This window comes from Ranitomeya imitator, chromosome 2 (genome assembly GCF_032444005.1).
Source record: "Ranitomeya imitator isolate aRanImi1 chromosome 2, aRanImi1.pri, whole genome shotgun sequence".
In the NCBI taxonomy this organism is placed as follows: domain Eukaryota; kingdom Metazoa; phylum Chordata; class Amphibia; order Anura; family Dendrobatidae; genus Ranitomeya; species Ranitomeya imitator.
The window spans coordinates 340,841,909-340,858,174 of NC_091283.1; the positions used below are offsets into that span (position 1 = coordinate 340,841,909).

The following is a 16,266-nucleotide window of genomic DNA, read 5'->3' on the forward strand; positions in this document are numbered from 1 at the left end:
TCCGAATGCTAACAAATACTCGGAGATCACCCGAGCGTGCTTGGGAAAACCAGAGCAACGAGTACACTCGCTCATCACTATAAATCAATAATCCGGTATATGTTGTCTCTGTATGCTTGATGTTTTAGTTTATTTTTCCTCTTAGCTCATGTCTGGAGAAATTAGCTGCTCTGATTACTTATATACACTATACATAAAATATAAGGGGAAAAACTGTATTCCAACATCTCAAATTCGGAAATACAGTAGCAGGATCGATGAGGACATATATATTTTTGTGTGTGTGTTCTGGAATATGATTCAGCAGAAACATGCTCCCTTCCTCCTCCCCTCTTCATAGACTGTGAAGAAATATGATGTGAAGCATTTAGTGAGCTGTACCCTGTTGTGAATTCTGTGGCTGAGTTCACTTCTGTGGTCACAAGTGGTATTGCAGTCTCTGGGCTTCCTCCCTCAGGTGTTTTGGTGAGCTCGTTGGCTGCCTTGCTATTTAGCTCCACCTGAGTCTGTCTTCCTTGCTCCTTGTCAATGTTCCAGTGTTGGATCTGAGCTACTGCATCTTTCCTTGGGCCTGCTGCTCTGCTAGATAAGTGCTTCTAGTTTGTTTTCTGTTTTTTCTGTCCAGCTTGCTATTAACTTTTGCTGGAAGCTCTGAGAAGCAAAGGGGTGCACCGCCGTGCTGTTAGTTCGGCACGGTGGGTCTTTTTGCCCCTTTGCGTGGTTTTCGTTTTAGGGTTTTTTGTAGACTGCATAGTTCTCTTTGCTATCCTCGCTCTGTCTAGAATATCGGGCCTCACTTTGCTGAATCTATTTCATTCCTACGTTTGTCTTTTCATCTTGCTAACAGTCATGTATGTGGGGGGGCTGCCTATTCCTTTGGGGTATTTCTCTGAGGTAAGTCAGGCTTGTATTTCTATCTTCAGGCTAGTCAGCTCCTCAGGCAGTGCCGAGTTGCATAGGTAGTGATAGGCGCAATCCACTGCTGCTTATAGTTGTGTGAGGATAGATCAGGTACTGCAGTCTACAGAGATTCCACGTCTCAGAGCTCGTCCTATTGTTTTTGGTTATTGCCAGATCTCTGTATGTGCGCTGATTACTGCACGCTGTGTTGCCTGATTGCCGGCCATAACAGTACAAGGAGCCTCACCAATGATTCCCAATAGAGGGAAAAAAGAAATCCTGACATCATTTTTTTTTCTTAGCTCTGTCTTCAGTCTTTTTTTTCCCCTAGACATTAGAGTGCTTCAGGACACAGCTGTGGACATGGATATTCAGGCTCTCTGCTCCTCAATGGATAATCTCGTTGTAAATGTACAAAAGATTCAAGATACTATTGATCAGAAATCGATGCTAGAACCAAGAATTCCGATTCCTGATTTGTTTTTTGGTGACAGAACTAAGTTCCTGAGCTTCAGAAATAATTGTAAGCTATTTTTGGCCTTGAAACCTCATTCTTCTGGTAATCCTATTCAACAGGTTTTGATTATTATTTCTTTTTTGCGCGGCGACCCACAGGACTGGGCGTTTTCTCTTGCACCAGGAGATTCTGCATTGAGTAATGTTGATGCATTTTTCCAGGCGCTGGGATTGCTTTACAATGAGCCTAATTCAGTGGATCAGGCTGAGAAAAATCTGCTGGCTTTATGCCAGGGTCAGGATGATGTAGAAGTATATTGTCAGAAATTTAGGAAGTGGTCAGTACTCACTCTGTGGAATGAATCTGCACTAGCGGCTTTGTTCAGAAAGGGTCTCTCTGAAGCTCTTAAGGATGTAATGGTGGGATTTCCTATGCCTGCTGGTTTGAATGAGTCTATGTCCTTGGCCATTCAGATCGGTCGTCGCTTGCGCGAGCGTAAATCTGTGCACCATCTGGCGGTATTGTCTGAGAGTAAACCTGAGCCTATGCAGTGCGACAGGACTATGACTAAAGTAGAATGGCAAGAACACAGACGTCTGAACAGACTGTGTTTCTATTGTGGTGATTCTACTCATGCTATTTCTAATTGTCCTAGACGCACTAGGCGGTTCGATAGCTCTGCCGTTATTGGTACTGTACAGTCCAAATTCCTTTTGTCCATTACCTTAATGTGCTCTTTGTCATCGTATTCTGTCATGGCGTTTGTGGATTCAGGCGCTGCCCTGAATCTGATGGATTTGGATTATGCTAAACGTTGTGGATTTTTCTTGGAGCCTTTGCGGTGTCCTATTCCGTTGAGAGGAATTGATGCTACACCTTTGGCCAAGAATAAGCCTCAGTACTGGGCCCAGCTGACCATGTGCATGGCTCCTGCACATCAGGAAGTTATTCGCTTTCTGGTACTGCATAATTTGCATGATGTGGTCGTGTTGGGGTTGCCATGGCTACAAACCCATAATCCAGTATTGGATTGGAACTCTATGTCGGTAACCAGCTGGGATTGTCAGGGAGTACATGGTGATGTTCCATTTTTGTCTATTTCGTCATCCATTCCTTCTGACATCCCAGAGTTCTTGTCGGACTTTCAGGATGTATTTGAAGAGTCCAAGTCTGATGCCCTACCTCCGCATAGGAATTGTGATTGTGCTATCGATTTGATTCCTGGTAGTAAATTCCCTAAGGGTCGTTTATTTAATTTGTCCGTACCTGAACACACCGCTATGCGCAGTTATGTGAAGGAGTCCCTGGAGAAGGGACATATTCGCCCATCGTCGTCACCATTGGGAGCAGGGTTCTTTTTTGTAGCCAAGAAGGATGGTTCGCTAAGACCGTGTATTGATTACCGCCTTCTTAATAAGATCACTGTTAAGTTTCAGTATCCCTTGCCATTGATTTCTGACTTGTTTGCTCGGATTAAGGGGGCTAGTTGGTTTACTAAGATTGATCTTCGTGGTGCGTATAATCTGGTGAGAATCAGGCAGGGAGATGAATGGAAAACGGCATTTAATACGCCCGAGGGTCATTTTGAGTATCTGGTGATGCCGTTCGGACTTGCCAATGCTCCATCTGTTTTTCAGTCTTTTATGCATGACATTTTCCGTGAGTATCTGGATAAATTCTTGATTGTTTACTTGGATGACATTTTGATCTTCTCAGATGATTGGGAGTCTCATGTGAAGCAAGTCAGAATGGTTTTCCAGGTACTGCGTGCTAATTCCTTGTTCGTGAAGGGATCAAAGTGTCTCTTCGGTGTTCAGAAGGTTTCATTTTTGGGGTTCATCTTTTCCCCTTCTACTATCGAGATGGATCCGGTTAAGGTTCAGGCCATCCAGGATTGGACTCAGCCGACATCTCTAAAAAGTCTGCAGAAATTCCTGGGCTTTGCTAATTTTTATCGTCGCTTCATCTGTAATTTTTCTAGCATTGCCAGACCATTGACCGATTTGACCAAGAAGGGTGCTGATTTGGTTAATTGGTCTTCTGCTGCCGTGGAAGCTTTTCAGGAGTTGAAGCGTCGTTTTTGCTGTGCCCCTGTGTTGTGTCAACCTGATGTTTCTCTTCCGTTCCAGGTCGAGGTTGATGCTTCTGAGATTGGTGCAGGGGCGGTTTTGTCACAGAGAGGTTCTGGTTGCTCAGTGTTCAAACCATGTGCTTTCTTTTCCAGGAAATTTTCTGCTGCTGAGCGTAATTATGATGTGGGCAACCGAGAGTTGCTGGCCATGAAGTGGGCATTCGAGGAGTGGCGTCATTGGCTTGAGGGTGCTAAGCATCGCGTGGTGGTATTGACTGATCATAAGAACCTTACTTATCTTGAGTCTGCCAAGCGCTTGAATCCTAGACAGGCCCGTTGGTCGTTATTTTTTGCTCGTTTTGATTTTGTGATTTCATACCTTCCGGGCTCTAAAAATGTGAAGGTGGATGCTCTGTCTAGGAGTTTTGTGCCCGACTCTCCGGGGTTATCTGAGCCGGCGAGTATCCTCAAGGAAGGAGTCATTGTGTCTGCCATCTCCCCTGATTTGCGGAGAGTGTTGCAGAAATTTCAGGCTAATAAACCTGATCGTTGTCCGGCCGAGAAACTGTTCGTCCCTGATAGGTGGACTAGTAAAGTTATCTCTGAACTTCATTGTTCGGTGCTGGACGGTCATCCAGGAATCTTTGGTACCAGGGAGTTGGTTGCTAGATCCTTCTGGTGGCCATCTGTCACAGGATGTGCGTGCTTTTGTGCAGTCCTGTGGAATTTGTGCTAGGGCTAAGCCCTGCTGTTCACGTGCCAGTGGGTTGCTTTTGCCCTTGCCGGTCCCGAAGAGGCCTTGGACACATATTTCGATGGATTTCATTTCTGACCTTCCCGTTTCTCAAAAAATGTCGGTCATTTGGGTGGTCTGTGATCGCTTTTCTAAAATGGTCCATCTGGTGCCCTTGGTTAAATTGCCTTCCTCCTCTGATTTGGTGCCTTTGTTCTTCCAGCATGTGGTTCGTTTACATGGCATTCCTGAGAATATTGTTTCTGACAGAAGGTTCCCAGTTTGTCTCGAGGTTCTGGCGAGCCTTTTGTGGTAGGATGGGCATTGACCTATCTTTCTCCTCGGCCTTCCATCCTCAGACTAATGGCCAGACCGAACGAACCAATCAGACCTTAGAAACATATCTGAGATGTTTTGTTTCCGCTGACCAGGATGATTGGGTGTCATTTTTGCCGTTGGCTGAGTTCGCCCTTAATAATCGGGCCAGCTCGGCTACCTTGGTCTCTCCATTTTTCTGCAATTCTGGGTTCCATCCTCGTTTCTCTTCAGGACAGGTTGAGTCTTCGGACTGTCCTGGTGTGGATTCTGTGGTGGACAGGTTGCAGCAGATCTGGACTCAGGTAGTGGACAATTTGACCTTGTCCCAGGAGAAGGCTCAGCTTTTCGCTAATCGCAGACGCCGTGTGGGACCCCGACTTCGTGTTGGGGATCTGGTTTGGTTATCTTCTCGTCATATTCCTATGAAGGTTTCCTCTCCTAAATTTAAACCTCGTTTTATTGGTCCGTATAGGATTTCTGAGATTCTCAATCCGGTGTCTTTTCGTCTGACCCTCCCAGACTCCTTTTCCATACATAATGTATTCCATAGGTCGTTGTTGAGGAGATACGTGGCACCTATGGTTCCATCTGTGGAGCCTCCTGCCCCTGTTTTGGTGGAGGGGGAATTGGAGTATATTGTGGAGAAGATTTTGGATTCTCGTGTCTCTAGACGGAAACTCCAGTATCTGGTCAAATGGAAGGGTTATGCTCAGGAAGATAATTCCTGGGTTTTTGCCTCTGATGTCCATGCCCCAGATCTTGTTCGTGCCTTTCATGTGGCTCATCCTGGTCGGCCTGGGGGTTCTGGTGAGGGTTCGGTGACCCCTCCTCAAGGGGGGGGTACTGTTGTGAATTCTGTGGCTGAGTTCACTTCTGTGGTCACAAGTGGTATTGCAGTCTCTGGGCTTCCTCCCTCAGGTGTTTTGGTGAGCTCGTTGGCTGCCTTGCTATTTAGCTCCACCTGAGTCTGTCTTCCTTGCTCCTTGTCAATGTTCCAGTGTTGGATCTGAGCTACTGCATCTTTCCTTGGGCCTGCTGCTCTGCTAGATAAGTGCTTCTAGTTTGTTTTCTGTTTTTTCTGTCCAGCTTGCTATTAACTTTTGCTGGAAGCTCTGAGAAGCAAAGGGGTGCACCGCCGTGCTGTTAGTTCGGCACGGTGGGTCTTTTTGCCCCTTTGCGTGGTTTTCGTTTTAGGGTTTTTTGTAGACTGCATAGTTCTCTTTGCTATCCTCGCTCTGTCTAGAATATCGGGCCTCACTTTGCTGAATCTATTTCATTCCTACGTTTGTCTTTTCATCTTGCTAACAGTCATTATATGTGGGGGGCTGCCTGTTCCTTTGGGGTATTTCTCTGAGGTAAGTCAGGCTTGTATTTCTATCTTCAGGCTAGTCAGCTCCTCAGGCAGTGCCGAGTTGCATAGGTAGTGATAGGCGCAATCCACTGCTGCTTATAGTTGTGTGAGGATAGATCAGGTACTGCAGTCTACAGAGATTCCACGTCTCAGAGCTCGTCCTATTGTTTTTGGTTATTGCCAGATCTCTGTATGTGCGCTGATTACTGCACGCTGTGTTGCCTGATTGCCGGCCATAACAGTACCCCGAGACAAGCCTGATATTAAAAGCTCAGAGTAAAGCCATCTAAAAACATATTTTACAAACTTTATACTTATCATCGGTCCTATTGATTTATGCAAAGATTGTATTATTTCTATCCTAAATTATACAGTATATGATTACCGTATATACTCGAGTATAAGCCGACCCAAGTATAAACCGACCCCCTTAATTTTGCCACAAAAAACTGGGAAAACTTATTGACTCGAGTATAAGCCTAGGGTAGGAAATGCAGCAGCTACCGGTGAATTTCAAAAATAAAAATAGATGCTCCATACCGTTCATTATTGCCCCATAGATGCTTCATATAAAGCTGTGCCCCATATAATGCTCTGCACCGTTCATTATAACCCCATAGATGGTCCATAGAAAGCTGTGCCATATAGAATGCTCTGCACCGTTCATTATTGCTCCATAGATGCTCCACATAAAGCTGTGCCATATATAATGCTCTGCACCGTTCATTAAGGCCCCATAGATGTTCCATAGAAAGCAGTGCCATATAGAATGCTCTGCACCATTCATTATTGCCCCATAGATGCTCCACATAAAGCTGTGCCATATATAATGCTCTGCACCGTTCATTATGGCCCCATAGATGCTCCATATAAAACTGTGCCATATAGAATGCTCTGCACCGTTCATTATGGCCCCATAGATGCTCCATATAAAACTGTGCCATATAGAATGCTCTGCACCGTTTATAAGGAGCATCTATGGGGCCATAATGAAACTGTGCCATATAGAATGCTCTGCACCGTTCATTATTGCCTCATATAAAACTGTGCCATATAGAATGCTCTGCACCGTTCATTATGGCCCCATAGATGCTCCACATAAAGCTGTGCCCCATATAGAATGCTCTGCACCGTTCATTATGGCCCCATAGATGCTCCACATAAAGCTGTGCCCCATATATAATGCTCTGCACTGTTCATTATGGCCCCATAGATGCTCCACATAAAGCTGTGCCCCACATATAATGCTCTGCACCGTTCATTATGGCCCCATAGATGCTCCATAGAAAGCTGTGCCATATATAATGCTTTGCACCGTTGATTATTGCCCCATAGATGCTCCATATAAAGCTGTCCAATATATAATGCTGCTGTTGCTGCTGCAATAAAAAAAAAAAAAAAATCACACTCACCTCCCTTCGCTCAGGACGCCGGCGCTTTCAATATTTACCTGCTCCTCGTGCGGCTCCGTCTCCAGCACTGACGCTCAGCAGAGGGCGCGCACTGACTACATCACCGCGCCCTCTAACCTGAGCGTCACAGCTAGAGGACACTGGAGACGGAGCCGCACCGGAACGAGGACCAGGTAAATATCACGCAGCGCTCCTCTCCCGGTATACTTACCTGCTCCCAGCGCGGTCCCGATGCTGCATCTTCTTCCTGTATTGAGCGGTCAGTTACCGCTCATTTTCAGTCATGAATATGCGGCTCCATCTCTATGGGAGGTGGAGCCGCATATTCATTTCTGTAATGAGCGGTACCATGTGACCGCTCAATACAGAAAGAAGATGCAGCGTTCGAAAAAGCAGGGACTGCAGGGACCGCGCCGGGAGCAGGCAAGTATAATTACACAGCCCCCGCTCCCCATCCCCTGCCGACCCCCGGGTATGACTCGAGTATAAGCCGAGAGGGGAACATTCAGCCCCAAAAAATGGGCTGAAAATCTGGGCTTATACTCGAGTATATACGGTACCTATTCTTGCAAGAATTACAATATACCGTATTTTGCGGTTTATAAGACCCACCAGATTATAAGATACACCCCAAATTTTGAGGAGAAAAATGGGGAAAAAACTTTTTTTAATAAAATGGTGGTGTCTCTTATAATCCATGCGTCTTATTACTTACCGGGAGTGGTGCCTGCAGTGAAGCAGGGTCGCTGCTGGAGAAGGCAAGAGTGGAGTGTTGCTGCAGGATGGGATGAGGGGGTATTCCAATGTGCGAAATTCAGCAGTAATTTCTGCTGTGTGAGTAACTCTTTCATATCCAGCATGCATGCAGATAGTTTCAATGTGGTTGTTCAATTTCAAACATTCCTTGTAACCAGAAGTGCAGCTAGAAAAAAAGGTTCCTGTGAACCTATAAATATGATAAAAGAGAGCAAGGAATTATGTTATTTTATAAAAAAAAAACAACAACACTACAAGGAGTGTATCCTTTCATATATTAGGACATTCCCATACTCATTACAAATTAATGTGATACATAATAGACTATGGAACATTTGCAGATGACACAACATTGACAATCAAACTTTAGTGGAATATATTGATGGTATTACAGTGGGGAAAAAAAGTATTTGGTCAGAGACCAATTGTGCATGTTCTCCCACTTAAAAAGGTAAGAGAGGCCTGTAATTGACATCATAGGTAGACCACAACTATAAGAGTCAAAATTAGAAAACAAATCCAGAAAATCACACTGCACTGTCTAATTTTGCAAGACATGGTGGAAAATAAGTATTTGGTCACCTAAAACTATGCAAGATTTCTGGCTCTCACAGACCTGTAACTTCTTGTTTAAGAGGCTCCTCTGTCCTGCACTCATTACCTGTTGTAATGGCACCTGTTTAAACTTGTTATCAGTATAAAACACACCTGTCCACAACCTCAAACAGTCGCACTCCAAACTTCACTATGGTAAAGACTTAAGAGCTGTTGAAGGACACTTGAAACAAAATTGTAGCCCTGCACCAGGCTGGGTAGACTGAATCTGCAATAGGCAAGGAGCTTGGTGTGATGAAATCAACTGTGGGAGCAATAATAAGAAAATGGAAGACATACAAGACCCACTGATAATCTCCTTTGATCTAGTGGTCCATGCAAGATCTCACCCTGTGGGGTAAAAATCCCAGAACCACACGGGGGACCTAGTGAATGACCTGCATAGAGCTGGGACCACCATAACAAAGGCTACCATCAGTAACACACTACGCCGCCAGGGACTCAGATCCTGCAGTGCCAGACGTGCCCTGCTGTTTAAGCCAGTACATGTTCGGGTCCGACTGTAGTTTGCTAGAGAGCATTTGAATTATGCATAAGACTATTGGGAGAATGTCATATGGTCTGATGAAGCCAAAGTAGAACTGTTTGATAGAAACAAAACTCGTCGTGTTTGGAGGAGACAGAATGCTGAGTTGCATCCAAAGAACACCATACCTACTGTGAAGAATGGGGGTGGCAACATCATGCTTTTGGGCTGTTTCTCTGCAAAGGGACCAGGATGACTGATCCGTGTACATGAAAGAATGAATACGGCCATGTATTGTGAGATTTTGAGTGCAAACCTCCTTCCATCAGCACGGACATTGAAGATGAAACGTGGCTGGGTCTTTCAGCATGATAATAATCCCAAGCACACTGCCATGGCAATGAAGGAGTGGCTTCGTAAGAAGCATATGAAGGTCCTGTAGTGGCCTAGCCAGTCTCCAGATCTCAACCCCAAAGAAAACCTTTGGAGGGAGTTGAAAGTCTGTGTTGCCCAGCAACAGGCCTAAAACATCAATGCTCTAGAGGAGATCTGCATGGAGGAATAGGCCAGCATACCAACAGTGTGTGTCAACCTTGTGAAGACTTTCAGAAAACGTTTGACCACTGTCATTGCCAACAAAGGATGTATAGCAAAATATTGAGATTAACTTTTGTTAATGACCCAATACTCATTTTCCACCATACTTTGCAAAATAAATCTTGACAAATCAGACAAGGTGATTTTCTGGATTTGTTTACTCATTTTGTCTCTCATAGTTGTGGTCTACCTATGATGTCAATTACAGGCCTCTCTCATCTTTTTAAACGGGAGAACTTGCACAATTGGTCGCTGACTAAATACTTTTTTTCCCCACTGTATATGTGCACGGTATTTATTAATATTTTTTATCTTTTACAATAAATAAATTGATACAAAAAAAACAAATAATTGGGATATCAATATATGAATATACCTGTACAACATACATTATCCACTGGTTAATGTAAATAGAATAGTATTCCACCTACCTTTGCAATATGACCTATTTTATACCATCATCCATATATATCACAATTATCAATTATTCCTAAAGATTCTGCATAATATATGAAGCCTGAATATCATATTAGTTCCAAACCCGATCAGTATAATATACGTTATTTTAAATTAAACTGGAACATAAAAAGTTTGTGGGCATGTGGGTTATAATTCAGAAAAAGTTGTTTATAGAAAGGCTCAACTTAGATGTTTTAATGGAGAAATAACAGGTTCCTATAATTTAATGCAATTTTTCAGGATATTAATTATATTGTAGGATTAAATCCCTCATAATTTTAAAACCATCTGGATGTCTAGTAACCAACTTAAACATCCAGAATGTTTTGCGATTCAGAACCTTTCTTCTATAGTCTCTACCTCGAATCGGGCGTCTGACCTTCTCAATGCAGCAAAGTCGTAATGCGGCAGTATTCCCACCATGCATTCCCGCAAAGTGTCTTGAGACGGCTGAAACATTTATTTTCAATTCACCCATAGAATCAGAGAGATGTCTCCTGATTGTACGTTTCAGGGGATGATCGTGCAACCAATATACTGAACCTTACACTTCACACATTCAAATAAATATATAACTTCGCTGGTATTACAATTTATGAAATCTTTGATTGGGTATGTCAAACCCATGTGATATGAAGTAAACTCCTTACATTTCATAGCATGCGTGCAACTGGTACATATTTTCTGACCACATTTATAGAATCCTGTCAAACTTAACCAGTTATTGGTTTCCTTAGTGTTATCTCTAACAAAAATTCTAGGAGAAATATTGTGCCCAAAGTGGGAGCTTTTATGGCAGAAAACTGAACAGTATTTTCAGCCAGAATTTGTTTGAGCTGTGGATTCTGGTGTAGAATCGGTATGTATTTTCTAATTATATTCACTACTTGCCCATAGTTAGCACTATATTGGGTAGTGAAATTAATATAACCTGTACCGATAGATATTACTTTTTTTATTATTTTTAATGAGATCATCTCTACTCTATTTTGCTACCTTGTCTTTGGCTCCTTTCGAGATGTTTTGTGAATATCCTCTACTCAGTAATTCAACACATTTTTTTCTCAGAACAATTCCTTTTGATTCTAATGAGTTCTCCCACAGGTATATTGTGTGTAACATGCTTCGGATGACATAAGTTTGGTTTAAGAATGGTATTAGTGTCAGTTTATTTAATTAACAGCGCTGTGGAAAAAGTAAATAGCGCCCCCCAGAGTCGTATTTTCTCCAGGGTCTCGGCTGCCGGGGGTAGCAGAGACCCCAGAGAACATGATTCGGGGTTTTTTTTAACCGACCCCGCATTTGCGATCGCCGGTAATTAACCGTTTACCGGCGATCGCAAAAAAAAAAAAAAAAAAGCGATCTCTTTTTAATTTCTCTGTCCTCCGATGTGATCGCACATCAGAGGACAGAGAAAAGGGGTCCCAGATAGCCCCCCGATACTCACCTATCTCCCCCGGTGCTCCTCGTGGTAGCCGAGACCCCAAAGAACATGATCGGGGTCGGTTTTACCGACCCCTGTTTTGCGATCGCCGGTAATTAACTGGTTACCGGCGACCGCAAAAAAAAAAAAAAAAAATCAAAGTGTAATTCTCTGTCCTCTGATGTGATCGCACATCAGAGGACAGAGAAATAGGGGGATTCGGGGACCCCATTATACTTACCGGAGTCCCTGGATCCTCCTGCTGCTCCACCTGGCTGCCGGGGAAAAGAAAATGGCGGGCGCATGCGCAGTGCGCCCGCCATCTATCGCCATCTGCCGGCCGACAGGAGAAGAGCAGTTGGGACTAAAATTAGGGTTAGGGCTAGGGTTAGAGCTAGGGCTAGGGTTAGAGCTAGGGTTAGAGCTAGGGTTAGGGCTAGGGTTAGGGCTAGGGTTAGGGCTAAATTTAGGGTTAGGGTTGGGGCTAAATTCAGGGTTAGGGTTCTTTCACACTTACGTCGGTACGGGGCCGTCACAATGCGTCGGCCCGACATACCAACGCACGTTGTGAAAATTGTGCACAACGTGGGCAGTGGATGTAGTTTTTCAACGCATCCGCTGCCCAATCTATGTCCTGGGGAGGAGGGGGCGGAGTTACGGCCACGCATGCGCGGTCAGCAATGGCGGATGCGCCGAACAAAAAAACGTTACATTGAACTTTTTTTGTGCCGACGGTCCGCCAAAACACTGATCCAGTGCACGATGGACGCTGTTGTGAATTCCGCTCTTGGGCTCCCTCCGGTGGTTGTAAGTGGCACTTTTGTGAGTTCTGCTCTTGGGCTCCCTCTTGTGGTTTCTAGTGGTATGGCTGCTCCTTGGAGTTAGCTGTCATCAGCTGCCTCCACTTATCGTCTCTTCTGCTCGGCTATTTAAGTCTGGCTCTTTCTTCAGCCAGTGCCACTTGTAAATGGTTCCTGGTTGGATTCACATCTCTTTGGAGTTCCCTGTTATCCTGACCAGTTCAGCTAAGCTAAGTTTTTGCTTGCTCTTTTCTGTCCATAGATTGTGGACTTATCCATTCTGTGCTTTCTATGTTTGTCCAGCTTATCAGTGTGAATTAATTCTGTCTTGCTGGAAGCTCTGGGAGGCAGATTTGCCCTCCACACCTTTAGTCAGGTGTGGAGATTTTTTGTAAACTCTGTGTGGATTTTTGTAGTGTTTTATACTGACCGCACAGTATTCCATCCTGTCCTATCTATTTAGCTAGACTGGCCTCCTGTGCTCATCCTGGTTTCATTCTGTGTATGTCTTTTCCCTCTCCACTCACAGTCATTATTTGTGGGGGGGCTAATCTATCCTTTGGGGATTTTCTCTGAGGCAAGATAGTTTTCCTGCTTCTTTCTTTAGGGGTAGTTAGCTCTTAGGCTGTGACAAGATGCCTAGGGAGAGTTAGGAGCATTCCACGGTTATTTCTAGTGTTGTGTTTAGCTTAGGGACTGCGGTCAGTACAGTTACCATGTCCTTCAGAGCTCGTTCCATGTTGCTCCTAGACCACTGTATCATAACAGGACGCGACGTGTGGCCATCTGTCACGATCCGTCAGCAATACAAGTCTATGGGCAAAAAACGCATCCTGCGGGCACATTTGCAGGATCCGTTTCTTGTTCAAAACGACGGATTGCGACAGATGCCAAACGACGCAAGTGTGAAAGTAGCCTTAGGGCTAGGGTTAGGGTTGGGGCTAAAGTTAGGGCTAGGGTTGGGGCTAAAGTTAGGGTTAGAGTTGGGATTAGGGTTAGGATTAGGGTTGGTATTAGGGTTAGGGTTGGCATTAGGGTTACGCTTGGGTATAGGGTTAGGTTTGGGATTAGGGTTAAGGTTAGGGTTGTGATTAGGGGTGTATTGGGATTAGGGTTAGGTTTGAGGTTAGGGTTGAGATTAGGATTAGGGGTGTGTTGGATTTAGGGTTTTGATTAGGGTTATGGTTAGGGTTGACATTAGGGTTGTTTTGGGGTAAGGGTTGTGATTATCGTTAGGGTTAGTGATTAGGATTATGGATCAGGTTGGGATTAGGGTTAAGGGTGTGTTGGGGTTAGGGTTGGAGCTAGAATTGGGGGGTTTCCACTGTTTAGGTACATCAGGGGGTCTCCAAACACGACAGCCAATTTTGCGCTCAAAAAGTCAAATGGTGCTCCCTCCCTTCTGAGCTCTGCCGTGCGCCCAAACAGTGGGTTACCCCCACATATGGGGCATCAGCGTACTCGGGATAAATTGGACAACAACTTCTGGGGTCCAATTTCTCCTGTTACCCTTGTGAAAATAAAAACTTGGGGGCTACAAAATATTTTTTGTGGAAAAAAATATATTTTTTATTTTCACGACTCTGCATTCTAAACTTCTGTAAAGCACTTGGGCATTCAAAGTTCTCACCACACATCTAGATAAGTTCCTTGGGGGGGGTCTAGTTTCCAAAATGGGGTCACTTGTGGAGGGTTTCTACTGGTTAGGTACATCAGGGGCTCTGCAAACGCAACATAACGCCCTCAGACCATTCTATCAAAGTCTGCATTCCAAAACGGCGCTCCTTCCTTCCGAGCTCTGCCGTGCGCCCAAACAGTGGTTTACCCCCACATATGGGGTACCAGCATACTCAGGACAAATTGGACAACAACTTTTGGGGTCCAATTTCTCTTGTTACCCTTGTGAAAATAAAAACTTGGGGGCTACAATATCGTTTTTGTGGGAAAAAAAATATTTTTTATTTTCACGACTCTGCATTCTAAACTTCTGTGAAGCACTTGGGCATTCAAAGTTCTCACCACACATCTAGATAAGTTCCATGGGGGGGGTCTAGTTTCCAAAATGGGGTCACTTGTGGGGGATTTCTACTGTTTAGGCATATCAGGGGCTCTCCAAATGCGACATGGCGTCCGATCTCAATTTCAGACAATTCTACATTGAAAAAGTAAAACGGCACTCCTCTTCCAAGCTCTGCGGTGCGCCCAAACAGTGGTTTACTCCCACATATTGGGTATCGACGTACTCAGGAGAAATCGCACAACAACTTTTGTGGTCTAATTTCTCCTGTTACCCTTGTGAAAATAAAAATTTGGGGGCAAAAAGATCATTTTTGTAGAAAAAATGCGATTTTTTATTTTCACGGCTCTACGTTATAAACTTCTGTGAAGCACATGGGGGTTCAAAGTGCTCACCACACATCTAGATAAGTTCCTTAAGGGGTCTAGTTTCCAAAATGGTGTCATTTGTGGGGAGTTTCCACTGTTTAGGTACATCAGGGGCTCTCTAAACGTGACATGGCGTCCGATCTCAATTCCAGCCAATTCTGCATTGAAAAAGTCAAACGGCGCTCCTTCACTTCCAAGTTCTGCGGTGCACCCAAAAAGTGGTTTACCCCCACATATGGGGTATTGGCGTATTCAGGAGAAATTGCATAACAAAATTTATGGTTACATTTCTGTTTTTATACATGTGAAAATAAAAAAAAAATGGTTCTGAATTAAGATGTTTGCAAAAAAAAGTTAAATGTTCATTTTTTCCTTCCACATTGTTTCAGTTCCTGTGAAGCACGTAAAGGGTTAATAAACTTCTTGAATGTGGTTTTGAGAACCTTGAGGGGTGTAGTTTTTAGAATGGTGTCACACTTCGTTATTTTCTATCATATAGACCCCTCAAAATGACTTCAAATGTGATGTGGTCCCTAAAAAAAATGGTGTTGTAAAAATGAGAAATTGCTGGTCAACTTTTAACCCTTATAACTCCCTAACAAAAAAAAATTTTGTTTCCAAAATCTGTGCTGATGTAAAGTAGACATGTGGGAAATGTTATTTATTAACTATTTTTCGTGACATATCTCTCTGATCTAAGGGCATAAAAATACAAAGTTTGAAAATTGCAAAATTTTAAAAATTTTCGCCATATTTCCGTTTTTTTCATAAATAATCGCAAGTAATATCGAAAAAATGTTACCACTAACATGAAGTACAATATGTCACGAAAAAACGATCTCAGAATCAGCAGGATCCGTTGAAGCGTTCCAGAGTTATAACCTCATAAAGTGACAGTGGTCAGAATTGTAAAAATTGGCTCAGTCATTAAGTACCAAATTGGCTCTGTCACTAAGGGGTTAAAATTGAATGGATTATCATTCAGAAATGCATTTGCTTCATCTATGTCACTGTCCACACCAGCAAGAGGTCATCAATATATCACTCAAACTAAATGATTATAGGACCTGTGCACAGTATATACCGTATGGGAATAAACATACTAGAAATAGGAGGAAACCTATATGGCTAAATAGAGCTGTAAGGGGCGCAATAAGTGACAAAAAGAAAGCATTTAGAGAATTAAAGGAAGTAGGTAGTGATGAGACATTAAATAAATACAGAAAATTAAATAAATTCGGTAAAAAGCAAATCAAGGCAGAAAAGATTGAGACAGAGAGACTCATTGCCAGAGAGAGAGTAAAAATAATCCCAAAATATTCTTTAACTACGTAAATACCGTATATACTCGAGTATAAGCCGACCCGAGTATAAGCCGACCCCCTTAATTTTGACACAAAAAACTGGGAAAACTTATTGACACGAGTATAAGCCAAGGGTGGAAATGCAGCAGCTACCGGTGAATTTCAATAATAAAAATAGATCATTATTTCCCCATAGCTGTGCCATATAGTGCTCTGCGC

General features: G+C 43.5%; 1 protein-coding gene across 2 annotated transcripts in view; it reads right to left on the reverse strand.

Annotated features, from left to right (window-relative positions):
• Positions 1–16,266, reverse strand: part of LOC138663668 (oocyte zinc finger protein XlCOF22-like) — a 61,660-nt gene that overhangs the window by 6,690 nt on the left and 38,704 nt on the right. Inside the window, exon 2 of one of the 2 annotated variants that reach the window (XM_069749953.1) lies at positions 7,958–8,188. In XM_069749953.1, coding sequence (XP_069606054.1) covers positions 7,958–8,188 — 231 coding nt within the window. Of the gene's footprint in view, positions 1–7,957; positions 8,189–16,266 lie in introns of those variants that run through there. The other variant, XM_069749954.1, reaches the window with a different exon arrangement.